This window comes from Nicotiana tomentosiformis, chromosome 2 (assembly GCF_000390325.3).
Source record: "Nicotiana tomentosiformis chromosome 2, ASM39032v3, whole genome shotgun sequence".
In the NCBI taxonomy this organism is placed as follows: Eukaryota; Viridiplantae; Streptophyta; class Magnoliopsida; order Solanales; family Solanaceae; genus Nicotiana; species Nicotiana tomentosiformis.
Window position 1 is genome coordinate 33470689 of NC_090813.1, and position 21118 is coordinate 33491806.

General features: G+C 37.7%; 1 protein-coding gene across 1 annotated transcript; it reads right to left on the minus strand.

Annotated features, from left to right (window-relative positions):
- Positions 1-1282: 1282 nt before the first annotated feature.
- LOC104113898 (probable protein phosphatase 2C 65) lies at positions 1283-4756 on the minus strand. Its single transcript, XM_009624213.4, has 5 exons — positions 4176-4756; positions 3294-3602; positions 3072-3189; positions 2435-2658; positions 1283-1839 (listed from the first exon to the last, which is right to left on the minus strand). Exons 1-5 carry the CDS (start codon positions 4431-4433, stop codon positions 1405-1407), a joined length of 1344 nt encoding a protein of 447 aa, XP_009622508.1. The 5' UTR covers positions 4434-4756; the 3' UTR covers positions 1283-1404.
- Between the last annotated feature and the right edge of the window lie 16362 nt (positions 4757-21118).

Consider the following 21118-nt stretch of genomic DNA (forward strand, 5'->3'; position numbering starts at 1 on the left):
TTATTTTATTTAAACGTAGTAAATTATTTGACACCCTTTCACCAATAAATCACTTTATAAAACTTTAACAATTACCAAAAGTTCAAATTGAATTTTATAACTCTTCATAGTACATTCAACTTCTTCTTTCAATTACAATTGAGATTTTTTTCTATCCTATTATTTCAAGAAAACTTAGATAAGTGTGTTCCAAATGCCCTATCCAAGTCAAGAAATTATGCTGAAGGTCCTTACAAATCATAATTCAAACGAGATTCGATATTTTTCAACTACAAAATATTCAATTTTCATTTTGGTTGTAGATATAACTAACCTGTTATTAAAGATATATAGTAGACAAAAATAATAGAACAATACAATACATCCAATAAATAATCTCAGACCAATAAGTTACGTTTAAAATTCGAACAGAATCGAGTTCAACTCGAAAGATATCGAACAATAGTAAATACAAAGTAATGTTTTCTTTATCAAAGTAACTTCTAAACTTATACATAAATGTTTGACTTAGGCTTAGCCACTACAAACGTCATCTATATAATTACTTTATATTTTTGATAGCTTTTTGCCATTCTATCTAAGGAGAGTACAGGAATTTGCTTTGCGTTAAGCTTTCCTATGATTAGGCAAAATTTTGTTGTAGGACACAAATTTTTCTGTTTTACGCGGTTAAAAATTTAAACTCGAATCATTTGAATTTTAGAAAAGATACTGGTAGATTTCTCTACTAAATTCTGCTGTCACCTCCCAAAAAACCTCCAATTATTTGGAGTTAGCCAGTAAATTCTGCTCTTTATATATATATATGTAAGTTTTTCACATACCACATGCACATATTCGGAGGACGTATTGAGTTTTGTTGAATCGGCTGTGTCTATATATTTGACTCAAACACTGTATTTATCTTTAAAAGATCATTTCATATATACAAATTATAAATTTAGAACCCAATAACTTTAAGTAGCTAGAATCTAGAATCATAAACTTCGAATCATGAATACATTATGAGTATAAATCAGCTACTATATGCATATTATGATTCAGGACATCCTCAAAGTCAAGTTTGGAATGAACCTGGTCTCATTAATTAGACTGAATCGTTTTGCCATTAGTAAAGAAAAATGAAATGACAATGGCAAATCCTATTTTAGCACATGAGATAAGATTAGTTGGAGTGTTAACCGCGCTATATTTAGGTTTCTAATTAGCCTCAATATACTGCTAATAGTTTCAAGTCTCCAAAAGTGTCAGACTTGATTTTATGATATTTTTACCCACCAAATTCTTTTGCCTTAGAACTTTTATATATCCCATGACTACTATACAAATCAAAATACATACAAGTATTTCATTTAAATTTGTAGTATACATGTTTAGTTTAACATATACTGCTGATCAATGGACTCAAAAATTCATTGCAGATTTTCTTCTGCTAAGGTAACGAGCGTGCCTTGACGAACTCTTGTTATTATCATTACCTGATCCATCATTAAGTCCAGTTGCAAATGCTACATTTGGATCTTTTTCTTCCTTGAGTTGATAATTTAGCAGTGTATCAAGACCATCATCTATTTTTGAGTTGGGGGTGTTGTTTTGACTGCTTGCTAGCTCTGTGTAATTTAAGCTCAGCTCAGTCACTTCTGACAATGATTTCGTTAGCAGAGGCCTCTGGCGTTTCAAGAACAAGCATACGACAGCACAATCATCGATCTTGGCACACGGGTACTTGTATTTCCAGGCTCGAACTGCATGATGCACCACCAATCTTGCTGCAATAGATCGCTTCCTTGCTGTTGCTACTATACGTATCACTTCATCGTTGCTTAAAACATCCCACAACTATACACACACAAAAAAAGAAGATGTGCATTAGCTGCCTTATTTGGTCTAAGAGCTGCTTAATGTCCTACATATATAGTGACTGACCCCTTGCTTTCCACTTGGACTATGTATATCATTGTATATGTGCATTCAGTGGCAGAGCCACCCTTTTCCGGATAATTACACTGCGTATATATGTCAGTTTTATTTTATTTTATATGTATATACTACTATATATTGAATCCTCTTAGCTTCTTCATATGTTTACTTCTTTATATTTTGACTCCCCTTAGTGAAATTCATGATTCGGCCACTATGTGCATACACATACATATTAGACAGCGATCACTCTGGACCTAGTGACTCTAAAGTCATGGATCCGCCTCTAGTCCTATAGCATTTGCCAAAATGTGTTATGGGGAGCTTCCTCATGAGATGTTGAAGTCTAACTCCAAGTTTGGCATATTTGGGAACAATTTAGTATCTACACAAAGACATGTAATAACCTCACAAATTTAGAGACACACAATAGCATTGTTCTTTTCTGCAAGTTGTAGCCAAAAAACTAGGATTAGGTGAATAAGTAAGAAGTATGAATTCTGATATAGCTTACCCCATCTGTTGCCAAGACAATGAATTCATCTTTCTCAGTAAGCTTTCTATAATAAACTTCAGGGACAGAGATGAGGCCAAAGTCTTTTAAGCAAAAATCTCCAAAAGCTCTAGCCATGGCAAGGCCAGGGCAATCTTGATCCGGCATCCACACCCTATATACACTTGGTTCTTCCTCCATTGCCATTACTCTTCCTTCACAACTTCTTATTCTCTCATATTCAGCTGTTGAAATTGACAGCACAATACATTAACAAAATAAAGTCAATCCAGTTAAACAAACTTATGTAAACACTTTCCCAAGCACTGACAGAGTAAAGATTTTTAACACCATCAGATTAAGATGACATGTAACAACAGGTAACTATCTATAGTAACTATAATTTGATACACTAAAATGCAGTGAATAAACTGTTATAACCGACGACTATAATACACTAAAGGGCATCCCGGTGCACTAAGCTAGAAAGGCCGGACCACAAGGGTTTATTGTACACAGTTTTACCCTGCATTTTGCAAGAGATTGTTTTCACGGCTCGAACCTGTGACCTCCTGGTCACATGGCAACAACTTTACCAGTTACACCAAGGCTCCCCTTCTATGATTATAATACACTGACAGCGTAAAAAAGTATCTACCTGGAAGGTTAGGCTTCAAGTCCACTGTGAGTTGTTGAGAAACAAGCTCATTTTTGTCGTCCCTGGTGCAAATAATAGCGCGAGAATCTCCTAAATTTCCAACTATCAAATGTTCTCCCTGAAAAATTCAACAATTAGAGCCACCTCAAAATAGACAAAAAAACAGGAGAAAAAACCGAACGTCTCAACAAATTTAGGTTCTTTCAGGTATGTTTATTTTACCTGTTTAACTAAAGTCACTGCTGTCGTGCCACTGCAATAGCTTTCAATAGAACCATCACCTTCAAGTTCTTGATCCATTTCTTTAAAAGACTTGAGAAATTTATCTTTCCAAGCAGCAAAATATGGGTTGTAAGCTTCATCATCATCCTTTTCGACATCCCATCTAATACTGTTGGTACTGATCTCATTATTATATGATGAAATTTTGGAAGGTAAGAAATCTCTAACATAGCGCGCAACCTTGTGGCCAGAGGGTCCATGTCCATCAAACACACCACAGAAGAACATACCTTTCTGTCCACCAAAGTTCTGCACAATATTGTTTAATAATAGTATCGGTCCTCTTCGCACATATATCACAGCTAGCATAGGCGAAATTAGTATTTGAAGCTTATCAGATTCTAGTCATCTTAAGTTTACATATATAATAGATTTCGTAAGACAAATACATGGTTTGAACCAAAGCTACTGGTTTCGACTGAATCCCGGTAAATCAAACACTAGCTCCATCCCTAATAGCTACGAGTTATCCATGACCTAAAACATATGTTAAACCCCGACCACAATGAAAGAAGTTTTCATTGTACTAATGGAATTCAATTATCAATAATTCAATATGCATAAACAGTTAATGACCTATGTCTCAACGTAATTTTGATAAGGGGATTCAATTGACCACCCTTGGCCAATATGACTCGGAAACATTAGTATAAAAGAAATGAACATAATATCAATGAAAATATGCACCATATTATTCTTTGAATTGTAGGATATGTCTAACTTTTATCATAAAAATGATTTAGAAGAAGAAGAAAATGGAAAAATAGAGGAGAAATTTTGCATCATTTTAGAAATAATATAGAGGAATCGAAAGAAGAATACCTCCCAAACAGTCATGGCATCTTGATTGATCCCTTTTTTACCTTGTTGACTATACATTGATACAAATTTAGAAAATCCACATAACCTGACATTGGCACCCAAGTCTCCTCTTCCTACTATGCTTTGATAATCATCTTCAATCTCTTTCTGCTCCCCATTATTTTCCTCATAATAATTATGATGATTATTATTATGATTGTGATTATGATGTTTGCCTTCAAAATTTTGGCCCCTTTGACAGGTACAACATGCACCCATCTCTAAATAATCTGCTTTAATTAATTCAGCCCCTTTGAGATTAGATGGAGATCAAAGCCATTATCACATGTAATTAATCAAGATTCTGCAAAAAGTAAAAAGCCTGATTTAGTTAGTCAATTATATTATGTTCCTCTTCTAATCTGAAAATTTGGACAGAATTTTGGATATGTATTATATGTCTGATTCCTTAATTAATAGGGAAATCAGAAAAAAGAAGAGGAAGGTGATGAGCAAATCATGAATGCTGTCTCATGAGATAACATTCATGATTTGTAGGGAAAAAAAATGAAACATGTAGTAGTATAGAGAGAATATTATTAGCGTAAAAAAATAGACCTCATTTTAACCCATGCAAAGGTCACAACTCTTTTTGTTACACCAATATGGCCAGTCAATTTGACTCTTACTGGCCATTTCAACCCTTGATTTTCTTTAGTCCTTTTCTTTTTACATAATTAATATAGAGTAAGAAAAAACCAATTTTACATAAGGAAATGGGTGAACATAATCGCTTTTGGCCTAAAGTTTTTGTTATCTTAATTTTTATGATTTGGTGTCCCTAATTAATCTGCGATACATATTTGTAGTACTTCTAGAAACTAGACCTTGATATCATTCCAGTAACTTTTGCCCTTTTATAATTATTATTCTATCAGTAAAATCCATATCGCCAATAACCTTTTTCGAACATCTGAAACGAAACAAGCTGACAACCGAAAAGAATGATAATGCAATAGTTATTCTCGTTATGTTTTTATTTAGTGACAATTTAAGCCAAAAACTTGATTTCCTATATGAGCTATTTTATACAGGAAACAAAGTTTGTAACATAAGTTGCCGCTTAATAAAATCATAATGATAAATAAAACATGAGCAATTTTATTAGTTAATGATAAATAAAATTTCAAAAGGCACAGATTCATGGTGTCTTATTTCATTATCCTATATCGACAATAGACATATTCATTCTTGAATATTTGAGATACGAGAGTTATTGTGTGTGTGAACTAAATGGTGATACATTATTTAGAATGAGAGGACTCCTCCCTTTTAAATTAGAAAATAAATAAATAAATAAATAAATAAATAAATAGGCAATGATGGAAAAAATTCTTCCCTTTTTGGTTAATGTTAGAGTTAAGCACATGAAGCACATTGCCACACCTATTTTGCAACTCTTGAATTGTCTCTTGGACTCTTTAATTTTAATATTATTATGGAATTTTATAGAGGCGGGCTCAGGATTTTAAAATGGCGGGGCCAGCAAAATTTAAGCAAATGCTGGAGTTGGAACCGAATCCAGGCATCACACTAAAAGTTAAGTTGTATTCCCCTAAATCAACAAATGATGTTGCCTATAATTTGAATCATAAGGTGTCAATTGAAATATATACTTGTTATTTAATATATATACACATATATATACATATACTTTTTCTGAAGTTACCGAGAGCTGGTGATCCCTTCTAGGTCCGCCTCTTGATTTTTATATAATTAAGATATATAAAGAACTCTAGTACTTTTTATTTTCACTTTGTATAATGTTAGCTTGATATGTTTAAATGGAAACTATGATCGGTGAGAATTCATATCTAATCCTAGCTTGTTTAAGTTAAGGCGTACATGTTGTGGTTGTTGACATGGCTGTACTTCAAAGGGAGGATGTTCAACAATAAGTTTCAATCAGCAATAGACTTTTGATTTTAAAACAAAAACTTTACAACCATTATCTAGCTTCAATTGGATGTTGTATACTGGTGAAATCGAGTTCAATGAGCACCCCGGTTTTTTGGTGAGGCAACGGAGCAGGGACACGACCGTAAGGAATCGAAATCAAAACCAGGAACCTCTCGCATCAGGACCCGAGCGAGACACCTACTCTCGGAGCCATCGGGACCACGTCCCCCAGGTTCGGTTCGAGTCCCAAGACTTCAGAGAGCGTTGCCAAATGATCACACACGACTAACAAAGGACCGTGATATCTGTGCCCAACCGGCGTGAATCTCGGCCCGTATTGGCAGAAAATCAGTGATTAGCGAAAATGAAGGTTTTTATCTTTCTTAGAATTGTACGTGGGGTATGACTCCCCTACTATATAAAGGGAAAGTTTATTATTCATTAGGGACATTGTAACACGCATACCCAGGCAATATACTTTTGTTTCCGGAAGTTATTCAAAGTTATTGCTTTTGTTCATAAGTTCTTCATAAGTGCAAGCTCGGAACTAAAAACAGGTTCCCCGTTAAGCCATTAACCGAGCTCGGACTCACTCCTATCATTGGTTTGGCCATTTATTACGTCTTTTATTTGCTTAATCTAACGTCATTGATCACTTGTATTGAATTAATCCGCATATCCTTAAAACCGCGTATAAATTCAATTATTATTCATTTTTAAGGGTAAACATTTTGGCGCCCATGGCTAAGGATAATAGTGGTAATTTGATACAAATTTTTATAGCGCACTCTGTTTTACGCTTGTTCTTTGAGATTTTAATTTCAGGTCAATTTAAGAATGTCAAACTCTCAATCTGCTCACTTGAATGTTGATGCTGAGTCTGGCCACCATGGCGAGAACAACAATATAATGCCCAGCAACGAGGTGCCCCCTATTGACCCCAACGGAGTTCCGGTTGCGGACCCAATCGATGCCAACTCACATGTGGCCATCGATGCAAACTTACCTACCGACCTTGAGAACAACATTCGCGGAGGAGTCTAATTAATAGCCGGGGGCACGCATGACGGTGAAGGCGACAGGATCAATTTGTGGGTAATCTTCGAAATGTTACAATCTCAACAGGAGGCAATAGCCCAGCTATAGAACCAAAGACGCGCCCCCAAAAGAGTTGAGCCCGAACCATCCCGGTAAAACACCCGAAGAAATGAACAAACCAAGGAAAGGCCGGGTGAGGTTGAACCCGGGACCAACTCCGAAATAATAAAGATGCTTGAGGAACTGACAAAGCAGATTGAATCGAGGGAAAAGAAGATTGAAGCCAACAAAAAAAAGTGGAGACATATAACTCCAAAGTTGATCAAACCCAAGGAGCACCCCCGATATTAAAAGGCCTGGATTCCAAGAAATTTGTCCAAAAGCTTTTCCCTCCGAGCGCGGCACCGAAACCAATCCCAAAAAAGTTCTGTATGCCAAAAATTCCAAAGTATAACGAAACCATGGATCCAAATGAACACGTGACCTCCTACACGTGTGCCATCAAGGGAAACGACTTAGAAGATGATGAAATCGAGTCGATTTTGCTGAAAACGTTTGGAGAAACCCTGTCGAAAAGGGCAGTGATATGGTATCACAACTTATTCCCTAATTCCATTGATTTGTTTGCTATGATTGCAGATGCCTTCGTGAAAGCTCACGCCGGGGATATCAAGGTCGAGACTAGAAAATTAGACCTTTTCAAAGTAAAACAAAGAGATAACGAAATGCTCAGGGAATTCGTGTCGAGGTTTCAAATGGAACGAATGGACCTGCCTCCGGTTGCGGACGATTGGGCCGTTCAGGTGTTCACTCAAGGACTCAACCCCCAAAGCTCCTTGGCTTTGCAGCAGCTGAAGCAGAATTTGATAGAGTACCCGGCGGTAACTTGGGCTAACGTCCATAACATGTACCAATCAAAAATAAGAGTCAAGGATGATCAGCTCGGGGCCCCCGGGTCCGTTTATCCCATCATAACTAATGACAGGTCTAAAAGAGTCATCGATCATCAACCAAGACCGAACAGAGATCAGTATCAACCGTATAACGGAGATCGAAGGGGTAGCGGATCCGGACGTAACCCTGCGATGAATGAAGAAAATGAGCGATCGAGGCCACAATAGTCGGGGACTCATGAGTAAAAACACTTTTGATAGGACACTCGGGGCCAGGGAGGCACCGGGATTATCGGAATACAACTTCAGTGTAGATATTGCCGATATTGTATCTGCCATCGGACGCATCAAAGATACCAAGTGGCCTCGGTCGTTGCAATCTGATCCTGCCCAAAGAGACTCTAACCTGATGTGTAAGTATTATGGCACTCATGGCCACAGGACCGAAGACTGTCGACATCTAAGAGAAGAAGTAGCCTGGTTATTCAATAACGGGCACCTCCGGGAATTTCTGAGCGATCGAGCTAAAAAGCACTTCAAGGAACAGGGACTCCAACAAACAAATCGAGCAAGAGGAACCTCATCACATCATTAACATGATCATTGGTGGAGTCGACATCCCCCAGGGGCCAATGCTAAAGTGCACTAAGGCGTCAATTACAAGGGAAAAATGAACTCGAGATTACATACCGGAGGGGACCATCTCTTTCAACGATGAGGATGCTAAAGGCATCGTGCAACCACATAATGATGCACTGGTAATATCTGTACTCATAAATAAATCTTGAGTTAAGTGTGTCTTAATTGATTCAGGTAGCTCGACCAATATCATCAGATCGAGGGTCGTAGAGCAACTGGGTGTACAAGACCAAATAGTGCCTGCAGTTCGGGTTTTAAACGGATTCAACATGGCATGTGAAACTACTAAATGGGAGATAACAATGTCGGTGAACACCGCGGACCATTCAGTAAACAAAGTTTTATGTGATTTAAAGGGATGTAAGGTATAATGCTCTATTCGGAAGGACATGGATTGACAACGTGAGGGCAATACCCTCGACACTACACCGGGCACTGAAGTTCCCCACTCCGAGAGGCATCAAGACGGTTTACGGAGAGCAGCTGGCCGCAAAAAAAATGTTCGCGATCGATGAGGTGATCCTGTTGTCCGCACTCTCAACATCAAAGAACCCGGAGCCGGTTAGGAAGGGAGAAACTAAATAGCAATCACCGACATTAGCCCCGACCAAATCGGAGAAGCAAGAGGCAGGCGAGGATGATGATTACGGAGTTCCTAGGCCGTTCATCACCCCTGACGATTCCGATGCCACCAAATCGACAGTCGAGGAGCTGGAGCAAGTCATATTGATCAAACACTTGCCTGATCGGAAGGTATACATGGGCAAGGGGTTAATTCCCGAGCTCAAAAAAAAACTCATTAAATTCCTTATAGCCAACGTAGATTGTTTTGCTTGGTCCATCTAGATATGACAGGGATCCCGCCAGAAATAACCACTCATAAGCTACACTTGGATCCGAAGTTCCACCCAGTTAAATAAAAGAGGAGGCCTCAATCCGAAGTCAACCATGCATTCATCAAAGACGAGGTATCCAAACTCCTTAGAATAGGTTCCATTCGGGAATTTAAGTACCCGGACTGGTTGGCGAATGTAGTAGTAGTGCCTGAAAAGGAAAATAAATTAAAAATGTGCACAAATTACAAAGACTCGAACAAGGCGTGCCCCAATGAATCTTTTCCTTTGAATAACATTGATCGCATGATCGATGCAACGGCCGGGCACGAGATACTTAGCTTTCTCGATGACTATTCCGGGTACAATCAAATCCGAATGGACCTGGGCGATCAAGAAAAAAATTCCTTTATCACTAAATTCGGCACCTATTGTTATAACATAATGTTGTTCGGACTAAAAAAACGTCGGTGCCACTTATCAACGCCTAGTAAACTGAATGTTCGAATAACAAATAGGAAAATTAATGGAAGTTTACATTGACGACATGTTAGTTATGTCGCGCCCTTTTTTCTCGCGAAATCGGGCTTCGACGTCGTGATAACTATTTTAAAGGAACGGTGCTAAAAGAGATAGTCACCACCTAACGGATTAAGGTGCGTTAGGGCACCTATTTTGCAAATAACTCTGGATTAACCAGTTCGTGTCACCAAAGATCGGATAAGGGCTCAAATTACCTTGAGGAGAAGGTGTTAGGCACTCTTCGAGGTCCACAACGGTGGGTCCCGGTCGAACTCGAATTATATGAATTAGTCTAAGAGAAGGAAAGCAATTTGGGCAAATAAAATGATTGACTTTAAACAAAGGTGGTGATGGGGGGGGGGGCTAACTTTTTTAGCCTAAAGGATCACCCCATGCAACATAAATAATACTTCGTAACTCCCTCAAGATGGGGTGTTACTCATATTATTTAGTGGGCACAGACTATCATCTCCTGCTACCCGATTACTATCTTTAAGTTGTTTACCTAAATCGCACTAGTCAATTCTAAGTCGTACTCTATGCGTACACTACCCGTCCCATGCCTATGGTCCAGAAGGCATTTGGACCTCTATTTCAGGGGGGTTCTAGATTTTAACTTAGGTTGCTCAAAAGGGAAAATACTAGGCAACAAGCAAAACATTTAGGTCTTTCACATATAAGCAAATAAGGGCTCAAGTTAGCCCCCACATTTAGACAACAAATGCATGCCAAACTAATTAACATTGACAAATTTTAATGAGTTAAGGCTGCAGAATCCTATAGGCAGGATCTTTATGTGATACCAAATTAATGAGCAGACAACTAAACGCAAAATCCATTTCCTAAATACGATTTCCAGAAACCTACATAATTTGCCTACTGATTTAAAGCATAAGGGGATTAAACATATAGGCATGATGTCTAGGTGTTCTACTAAATAATAAATAAAGGTAATCACGTAAGGATATTCAGAATTACTTATTTAGTCCAATAGGCATATTTTCTAGTGATAATAATGACACAGTATCGAGAACTCCTGAATAAACGAGCAAGATGATAATTAAACTGATTCAGACCTATAGGCATGCTTTCTACAATTTAATCCGATTTTAGATCCTATAGACATGATCTCTACAATTTATGAATTGGGCAGCATGTAAACGCATATTGAATCATACAATTCCCTATAGGCATGGTTTCTAATAAGCAGAAATAGAACACAATTGAACCAAGTATTGAAACCATAGGCAGGATTGCTAAAATATAATGACTGAACATAATAGGATACCTATAGGCATGATTTCTAACACACGATAACTAAACACACATTATTGAACCTATATGCAGGATTCCTACCCCATTTATTGCAAATATAAGATAAAAATCCCTTTCCCAATTTTACTAATACCCCAAATGTTATTATAATAATTATTACAGACCTAGAATGAATAGCATGAATTACATAGGATAATAACTATAGGGAGCCTACAGCCGGCCCAAAATACACCTGGACAGGCCTGGCCTTTATTCTCACAAATCACAATAGTCTCCAAGTTACACACTCATAGACATACAGCAGCCAGGAATTGAATTATTCACCCAGTGAGCACAAGATAGAGTTGAGCATATAGAACCAAGGCCCTAGTGTGTTTGAATTTCCAAGGGCTTCAAGAACCCAGGGCAGTGCTCACACTAGAGTAGTTAACAAGAATAGTTCAGATGAGGGATTAGGGACCAAATCCTAGTGTGTCAGAGTTCACAATAATCTCTAATGAATCCTGAGCATGCTCACACTAGGGAGGCCAAATGACAGAACTTGGGCAGCTTTGGCTAAGAATAGGATTTAAAAGAGCTTAGGTGACAGAGAAAGAAAGACCAAAATTTAGAAGTCAGGAATTGAGGATTTAAACAGACATGACCAAATTGAGTCAACAAGCAGACACTTAAATAGAACTTAAAAAAAAGAACTGGTTTAATGAAACTGATAAACAGGTTTCAAACTCAGCACAGTAGCAGTCACATGCTAAAAGTTGGCAAAGAACATGTTTGCAAGTTTGGCAAAGTCATAGGTGTAGAATGAGTTAAAGCATGCTGAATCATGTTAAGTACATAACCTAGTGTTATTATCAAGAAAACAAGAACATCATAGAAGGGGGGAGGGCATCATTCTTACAGTCATAAGTCAAGACACACACACTCAGTAAAATCATGTTAAGTAGGAGGTAACTTTGTTATAATGATCTAACCAAAGATGATCCAGTTTGTATCAAAGGATAAAGCAACAATTCGAACATGATGAGACAGCTATTCCAAATTACAAACAAACACTAGAGGGGGTGTGGGATCGAGTGATCATGTTAACACAATAGCAAAGAGGCAGATTATAACTAGTAATAAGAGTCACAAATGTGAGGCATTCACTGCAGGGATTCAGGGTAAGGGGATAAACATGTTCATAGGCATTCAAGGATTGATACACTAACTGGATAGACCTTAAATAAGTTCAAATAACTTCAGCACAGGTAACATTAGGAGTAATTAAGTGTTAAAGTGACTAAGACATACAGGTTTGATAGAGCTATACTTAAACACCCTTCCAAAGCATATTGAATAACAAATTCAATAGTAATCACATATACAAATCAGGAACATGTAAGAATGAAAGTGCAGAAGTTAGGTGACTCACCAGTTAAGCGAGAAAAATGCGCAATATATGGAAGTCCACGGTATATAACAAGATTTCAGAGCTGACTGGCCTTGGCTTCCAGCCTGCAAAAGTTAGAGTATAGAATGCAAAATCAGAATAACCTTAGGTAAGTCTATAGTGAGTTCAGAAAGTAGTCGAAGGTCCTTTTAAAAGGGAATGGGGGAATAGTATATAAAGTGATAGAAATCAGCACATAAACATGGAAACAAATCAGTCATATGCAAGAAAATATTTCAGAATCAGTTAAAGGTAATTTAGGGCACAAATCAAGGGATTCAGCAAATCAGGGAAACACCCGAGATTATTCAAAATATTTAAGGTAAATACACAGACATACCAAAACACAAATCGTTCAGACTTATTAAGGCAGACTTTAAAGGACACACAAATAATATCAAAACAAAAATTATTCAGAATATTTAAGCAAATATTAAAGGAAACACAAATAATACCAAAACAAAAATTATTCAGAATATTTAAACAAATATTAAAGTAAAAATCAAGGAAAACTTAAGGAAAGAAAGTAATCGAACACAAAAAGGGAAGATTCACTAGAATCGGTAAGAAAAGGAGAAAGTTTCAAACCCTAGTTTTAGGAAAAGTGTGAAATCAGTGGAAAATAAGGTAAAAATCGCATAAATAAGATGAATAGAAGGGGAATAACATTAAAAATCAGAAAATCAGACCTATTTTGGTCTGATTGAAAGGGTTTGAAAACTCTAATTTGGGGTAGGTAAGAATCATCAACAGATATGAAGAATATTCGTTACTCACAAAGAATCAATGATGAACATAGACGGAATAGCCACAGAAATTAGAGGTGTGAACCGATTTGGTTCGATTTTATCAAGATTTGCTTGCCATGTTAGGCAAACAATTAAGTAAGATCATAAACGATTAGCCAGTGGTGAGGAGAGGTAAATAAGGTAAGGGAATCCATGGTGGATTCCGTTTTGGAGCAGGATTTGGGGGGGTTTGATATGAACGATGGCTAGGGTTCATGAGATTTGAGAGACGAGGGAATTCCAGGGCGGCGAGGTGGTATAGAATGTTTAGGGTTAGGGGTTTAGGTTGGTTTAAAGGGGAGGGTGTAACGTGGACCGTTGATCTTAGAGATTAACAGCCACGATTTAAAGGGGTCTTGGGTCGGGTGTTTAAATAAGTATGGGGATTGGGATAATGGGTCTTGGGCCAAGGGTATTGGGCTGGTGTAAGGGTGTTGGATTAAATCCGAAAATAGGGGATTTTAGGGCTAGATTTTAAATACCCACTATTTAACAAATAAATAATTAATAAATAAAAAAATATCATTTATGCATGAAAATGATTTAAAATAATTACTTAACATTATAAAAATATAAAAAGTTATTTTATGCATGAATAATATAATTATATATGCATATGGGCTATTATTGCAAAATATGTAATTTGGCCCTAAAAATGCAAATGTAATTATGATAAATGCACTGAAAATATTTAAAACTTCATATTGGTATAAATGATAAGTTTAGATGATTAAATCATCATAAAAATAATTTTTAGGGTAATTATTGGATATTTATATAATAAAAATATAGAAATAAATCGATTTAAAGTCTTTAAAAATTACGAAAAAATTATGAAAAATACTTGCGTATGCTTGTAAATCAAATAATGATGCATATGCGCTATTTTGAAGGTATATATATATATTTGGAAAATATGAGAGTAAAATTGGGTATTAGCAACTGCCCCTCTTTACCCGGGAAGGATGAAAGAGTTATCAGGTAAAGAAATGATGATCAATTTTGACCGAACGGGGTGATTTTGAAAAATATAGGCCGGGCCCTAGTTTCTGAGCTGCCTACATATCCTTGATTTTACAGGAATTAGGCCATATGTAGTTCTGGATATAACGGTGGAATAAACCGATAGAGTTATTGTAAGAACGTACAAGATATTCTTGATAGGACGATATTGGGATTGTAAACGGATGTATCTGGGAATGGTTATGGATATTTTAATGTTTATCATATGGAAATGGGTAACAGACGGTGGTTGGTTATGTTTGAAATAATTGCTGGATATGAACGTTGAATGGAAACCGGAGCGAAGATTGCTCCAGTTAAGAGAACGGTTACTTCTTGGATCACTTGCAAACTCAAAATACGATGCATACAAATACATATAGATTATTGCATAAATTTAATCATGGTGCAAATTCCCTCTGGACTATGGAGATCGTCTTTGGACGGTGTGATGTCCCGGGCCATGAATTGTGAGATAGGGGATTCGCAGGCCATGAAATGATCTTCTCGGGCTATGAAGATGGTGCCTCCGAACTATGATGCCTTTGAATAATGATGTGCAATATTGAGAGATCTTCAGGCCATGGCATGGTGTCTTCCGGCTATGAGGATGATGCCTTCGGACTATGACGCCTTCGGAAACTTTGGCTATGCTTCAGCCCATGAGATGCAAAGACATGATGCTTGAGATGAAACAAGACAGAGCTTAGTCTTGTGTAGAACCGGAGGCAGATCTTAGCCCCGAGAGAAGAGAATAATGCAAGGTTTTGAACATCGCAACATTTGTGGTTATGCAAGGAGAGACAATGCTTAGTCTTGTACAAGATTGGAGACAATGCTTAGTCTTGTGCAAGGTAGGAGACAATGCTTAGTCTCATACAGGATTGGAGACAATGCTTAGTCTCGTGCATTGGGAAGATAGAGCTTAGCCTTATGTAATTAAAGAGGCATGGCTTAGCCTCATGCAAGATGGGAGACAATGCTTAATCTCGTGCAAGATTGGAGACAATGCTTAGTCTCGTGCATTGGGAAGGCAGAGCTTAGCTTTATGCAATTGAGGAGGCAGGGCTTAGCCTCATACAAAATGGAGACAATGCTTAGTCTCCTGCAATAAGGCAGAGCTTAGCCTTATGCAATTAAGGAGGCAGGTCTTAGCCTCATGCAATATGAGAGACGATGCTTAGTCTCATGCAATAGGAAAGGTAGAGCTTAGCCTTGTGCAATTAAGGAGGCAGGGCTTGGCCTCATGCAAGATGGGAGACAATGCTTAGTCTCATGCAATAGGAAATGCAGAGCTTAGCCTTGTGCAATTAAGGAGGCAGAGCTTAGCCTCGTCCAATATGGAGACATTGCTTAGTCCCATGCAATAGGAAAGGCAGAGCTTAGCCTTGTGCAATTGAGGAGGCAAGGCTTAGCCTCATGCAAGATGGAGACAATGCTTAGTCTCGTGCAATAGGAAAGGCAGAGCTTAGCCTTATGCAATTAAGGAGGCAGGGCTTAGCCTCATGCAAGATGGGAGACAATGCTTAGTCTCATGCAATAGGAAAGGCAGAGCTTAGCCTTGTGCAATTAAGGAGGCAGAGATTAGCCTCATGCAAAATGGAGACAAGGCTTAGTCTCATGCAATAGGAAAGGCAGAGCTTAGCCTTGTGCAATTAAGGAGGCAGGGTTTAGCCTCATGCAAGATGGGAGACAATGCTTAGTCTCATGCAATAGGAAAGGAAGATTTTAGCCTTATGCAATTAAGGAGGCAGAGCTTAGCCTCATGCAAAATGGAGACAATGCTTAGTCTCATGCAATAAATAGATAATAAGTGATAGCAGAGTATTTCTTAGCTGGAGATATGTTTGCGTTCGGTAGCTTTGTTGTTATGAAGATAGTGATTCTAAGGTGCGCACGTACTCGCGGCTATTCCTTGTTCTTGTATCCAAAGGAGAATTGTGAGTTTTATGGGGAGGTCGGTTTATCCCTCCGCCTGCTTGCTTTGCTTTGCTCTGCATTGAAATCCTGCTCGAGTTACCATGGGTAGCATCTGGCTAAAAATAAAGCTTTCCAAAAATATGTGTGCATAGTTTTTTAAAACACAGTAATATTAAATAAATTAAACCAGTAACTGTGACATTATCAGAGACATTGCGACCTTCTTGCCATAAAATTTTGAGGGTCCTCCTCAAAATTCTTCCCCAGTTATTCAGACGATTTTCTGAATATTCCGCACACGGTGCCGTTGGCTGAGCTTGCCCCGAAATTAAAATTCTGCCACAGGGTCCTCCTCAAAATTCTGCCCCAGTTTCTGATTGTGGGGAAAATGAGAATTTTATTGAATTGTGACCGAACCCACAGGGCTGCCTACGTATCCCCTCTTAAATGGGAATCAGGTCAAGCGTAGTTCAATTACATCGGATGAAGAAATGCGAACATTCTAAACATAATATCTTTTGATTGCGTCTGAATTGATAGGCTTTGGCCAAGCCTCTCCGTCCATTTCTGAGAGTATGAGTGCTCCTCCTATTAATACTCGATGAACCATGTAGGGCCCTTGCCAATTGGGCAAAAATTTCCCTTTGGCTTCATCTTGATGCGGGAAGATCCGCTTCAGTACCAGCTGCCCCGTTGCGAACTGCCTTGGTCTGACCTTTTTGTTGAAAGCTCTTGTCATTCTGTTTTGGTAGAGTTAACCGTGATATACCGCATTCATTCTCTTTCCATCAATGAGAGCTAGTTGCTCGTATCGGCTCTGTACCTATTCTGTATCGCTGAGCTCAGCTTCTTGTATAATTCTTAAATAAGGGATCTCTACTTCGGTAGGAATAACTACTTCAGTACCATAAACCAATAAGTAGGGAATTGCCCCAGTTGATGTGCGAACCGTAGTACGATACCCGAGCAGAGCAAATGGAAGCTTCTCGTGCCATTGTTTGTAATTATCTACCATTTTCCTCAGTATATTCTTGATGTTCTTGTTGGCGGCTTCTACAACTCCGTTCATTTGCGGTCTCTATGCCATGGAGATGGCTTTCATCAAATCGCTGTTTAAATTGGCGGTGTTGTCAGTAATTATTAACTGAATCACTATCCTCATGTTGCATTGTCTCATTACATGTCACAGTCGTAGGTTCATCGGGATAGGTAATAATAATGCTTAAAAGAAAAATGTAAAGATAATAATAAATACGAAAAGCAGTAATGCATTAAAAAAATCTTTAAAACGTCAACAAGTGTGGCTTGATGGCTCGAGCAATTACTTCAAAACAGAATACGGAAAAATGTCTCAAATGCTCAAAACTATTTTAAAAGTAATTCATGCTAATTTGCCAGGCTACCTAGGAACTCGACGGGCCCGGGATGGTGCAACAGTCTAGTTCTTGAGAAGATGCCAGTATGCACGAACCAACCTTTGGGAATGGGAATAATCAAAAGAAAGAAAAAATAAAAGGTAACCAAGTTGGTAAGGAATATTAAAAGAGTGTTCGCGATATTAAAACATGTTTCACAAAGTCATGCAATAATTCGCGTCCTAATTTGGGGACCTCATTGTGCCCGAGGTAGGCCTAAGCGGCATGTAGACTTGGAGAAAATTGATGCCAACACAACATTTGCGTCAATTCATTAATGCCAAAAATGTTTACGCAATAATGATCAACACGTTGGCATATTTTTTTCAAGTAATGCACATAGTATAATAGCATCCATTGGGATTGTGGAAATCCCGTCGGCTTTGGACGAGGTTCATCTTAGCGAGTTGTTACGTTAATAACGCTTCAACCCGTACTAGGTTTAGCATGATGCATATATATTTCAAGTTGGAGTAGGGTTTCTAGAATGGTCTAGACTGGTACTCCCAAGTGGACAACTTGAGAGGGAAAGGCACGGGACCGTCGATTGCACCGCTGATCGACTAGTCTACCACAAATAAGCCTTTCCGATTTAAAAGGGTAATTTTCGGAAGAGCGCGGATTACTATATTTAAGTTGTTTACCTAAAGCGCACTAGTCAATTCTAAGTCGTACCCTATGCGTACACTACCCGTCCCATGCCTATGGTCCAGGAGGCATTTGGACCTCTATTTCAGGGTGGTTCTAGACTTTAACTTAGGTTGATCAAAAGGGAAAATACTAGGAGACAAGCAAAACATTTAGGTCTTTCACATATAAGCAAATAAGGGCTCAAGTTAGCCTCTGCATTTAGACAATAAATGCACGCCAAACTGATTAACATTGACAGATTTTAATGAGTTAAGGCTGTAGAATCCTATAGGCAGGATCTCTATGTGATATCAAATTAATGAGCAGACAGCTACATGCAAAAGCCATTTCCTAAATACGATTTCCAGAAACCTACATAATTTGCCTACTGATTTTAAGCATAAGGGGATTAAACCTATAGGCATCACGTAAGGATATTCAAAATTACTTATTTAGTCCTATAGGCATATTTTCTAGTGATAATAATGACACAGTGGTGAGAACTCCTGAATAAACGAGCAAGATGATAATTAAACTGATTCAGATCTATAAGCATGCTTTCTACAATTTAATCCGATTTTAGATCCTATAGACATGATCTCTACAATTTATGAATAGCGAAGCATGTAAATGCATATTGAATCATATAATTCCCTATAGGAATGGTTTCTAATAAGCAGAAATAGAACACAATTGGACCAAGTATTGAAACCATAGGCAGGATTGCTAACATATAATGACTGAACATAATAGGATACCTATAGGCATGATTTCTAACATACGATAACTAAACACTCATTATTGAACCTATAGGCAGGATTTCTACCCCATTTATTGCAAATATAAGATAAAAATGCCTTTCCCAATTTCACTAATACCCCAAATGTTATTACAATAATTATTACAGACCTAAAATGAATAGCATGAATTACATAGGAGAATAACTATAGGGAGCCTACAGCAGGCCCAAAATACACCTGGATAGGCATGACCTTTATTCTCACAAATCACAACAGTCTCCAAGTTACACACTCATAGACAAACAACAGCCAGGAATTGAATGATTCACCCAGTGAGCACAAGATAGAGTTGAGCATATAGAACCAAGGCCATAGTGTGTCAGAGTTCCCAAGGGCTTCAAGAACCCAGGGCAGTGCTCACACTATGGGGTTAACAAGAATAGTTCAGAGGAGGGATTAGGGACCAAATCCTAATGTGTCAGAGTTCACAAGGGTCTCTAATGAACCCTTAGCAGTGCTCACACTAGGGAGGCCAAAGGATAGAACTTGGGCAGCATTGGCTAAGAATAGGATTAAAAAGAGCTTAGTTGATAGAGAAAGAAAGACCAAAATTGAGAAGATAGGAATTGAGGATTTAAACAGATATGACCAAATTGAGTCAACAAGTAGACACTTAAATAGAACTTAAAAAAAGAACTAGTTTAATGAAACTCATAAACAGGTTTCAAACTCAGCACAGTAGCAGTCACATGCTAAAATATGGCAAAGAACATGTTTGCAAGTTTGACAAAGTCATAGGATGTAGAATGAGTTAAAACATGCTGAATCATGTTAAGTACATAACCTAGTGTTATTATCAAGAAAACCAGAACAACATCATAGAAATGGGGAGGGCATCATGCTTACAGTCATAAGTCAAGACACACACACTCAGTAAAATCATGTTAAGTAGCAGGTAACTTTGTTATAATGATCTAACCAAAGATGGTCCAGTTTGTATCAAAGGATAAAGCAGTAATTCGAACATGATGAGACAGCTATTCCAAATTACAAACAAACACTAGAGGGGGTGTGGGATCGAGTGATCATATTAACATAATAGCAAAGAGGCAGATTATAACTAGTAATAAGAGTCACAAATGTGAGGCATTCACTGCAGGGATTCAAGGTAAGGGGATAAACATGTTCATAGGCATTCAAGGATTGATACACTAACTGGATAGACCTTAAATAAGTTCAAATAACTTCATCACAGGTAACATTAGGAGTAATTAAGTGTTAAAGGGACTAAGACATACAGGTTTGATAGAGTTATACTTAAACACCCTTCCAAAGCATATTGAATAAAAAATTCAGTAGTAATCAGATATACAAATCAAGGACATGTAAGAATGAAAGTGCAGAAGTTAGGTGACTCACCAGTTAAGCGAGAAAAATGCACAAAGTATGGAAGTCCACAGTATATAGCAAGATTTCAGAGCTGACAGCCTTGGCTTCCAGCTGGCCAAAGTTAGAGTATAGAATGCAAAATCAGAATAACCTTAGGTCTAGTAAGTCTATAATGAGTTCAGAAAGTAGTCGAAGGTCCTTTTAAAAGGGAATGGGGGAAGAGTATATATAGTGATAGAAATCAGCACATAAACATAGAAATAAATCAGTCATATGTAAGAAAATATTTCATAATCAGTTATAGGTAATTTAGGGCACAAATCAAGGGATTCAGCAAATCAGGAAAACACCCGAGATTATTTAGAATATTTAAGGTAAATACACAGACATACCAAAACACAAATCGTTCAGACTTATTAAGGCAGACTTTAAAGGACACACAAATAATATTGAAACAAAAATTATTCAGAATATTTAAGCAAATATTAAAGG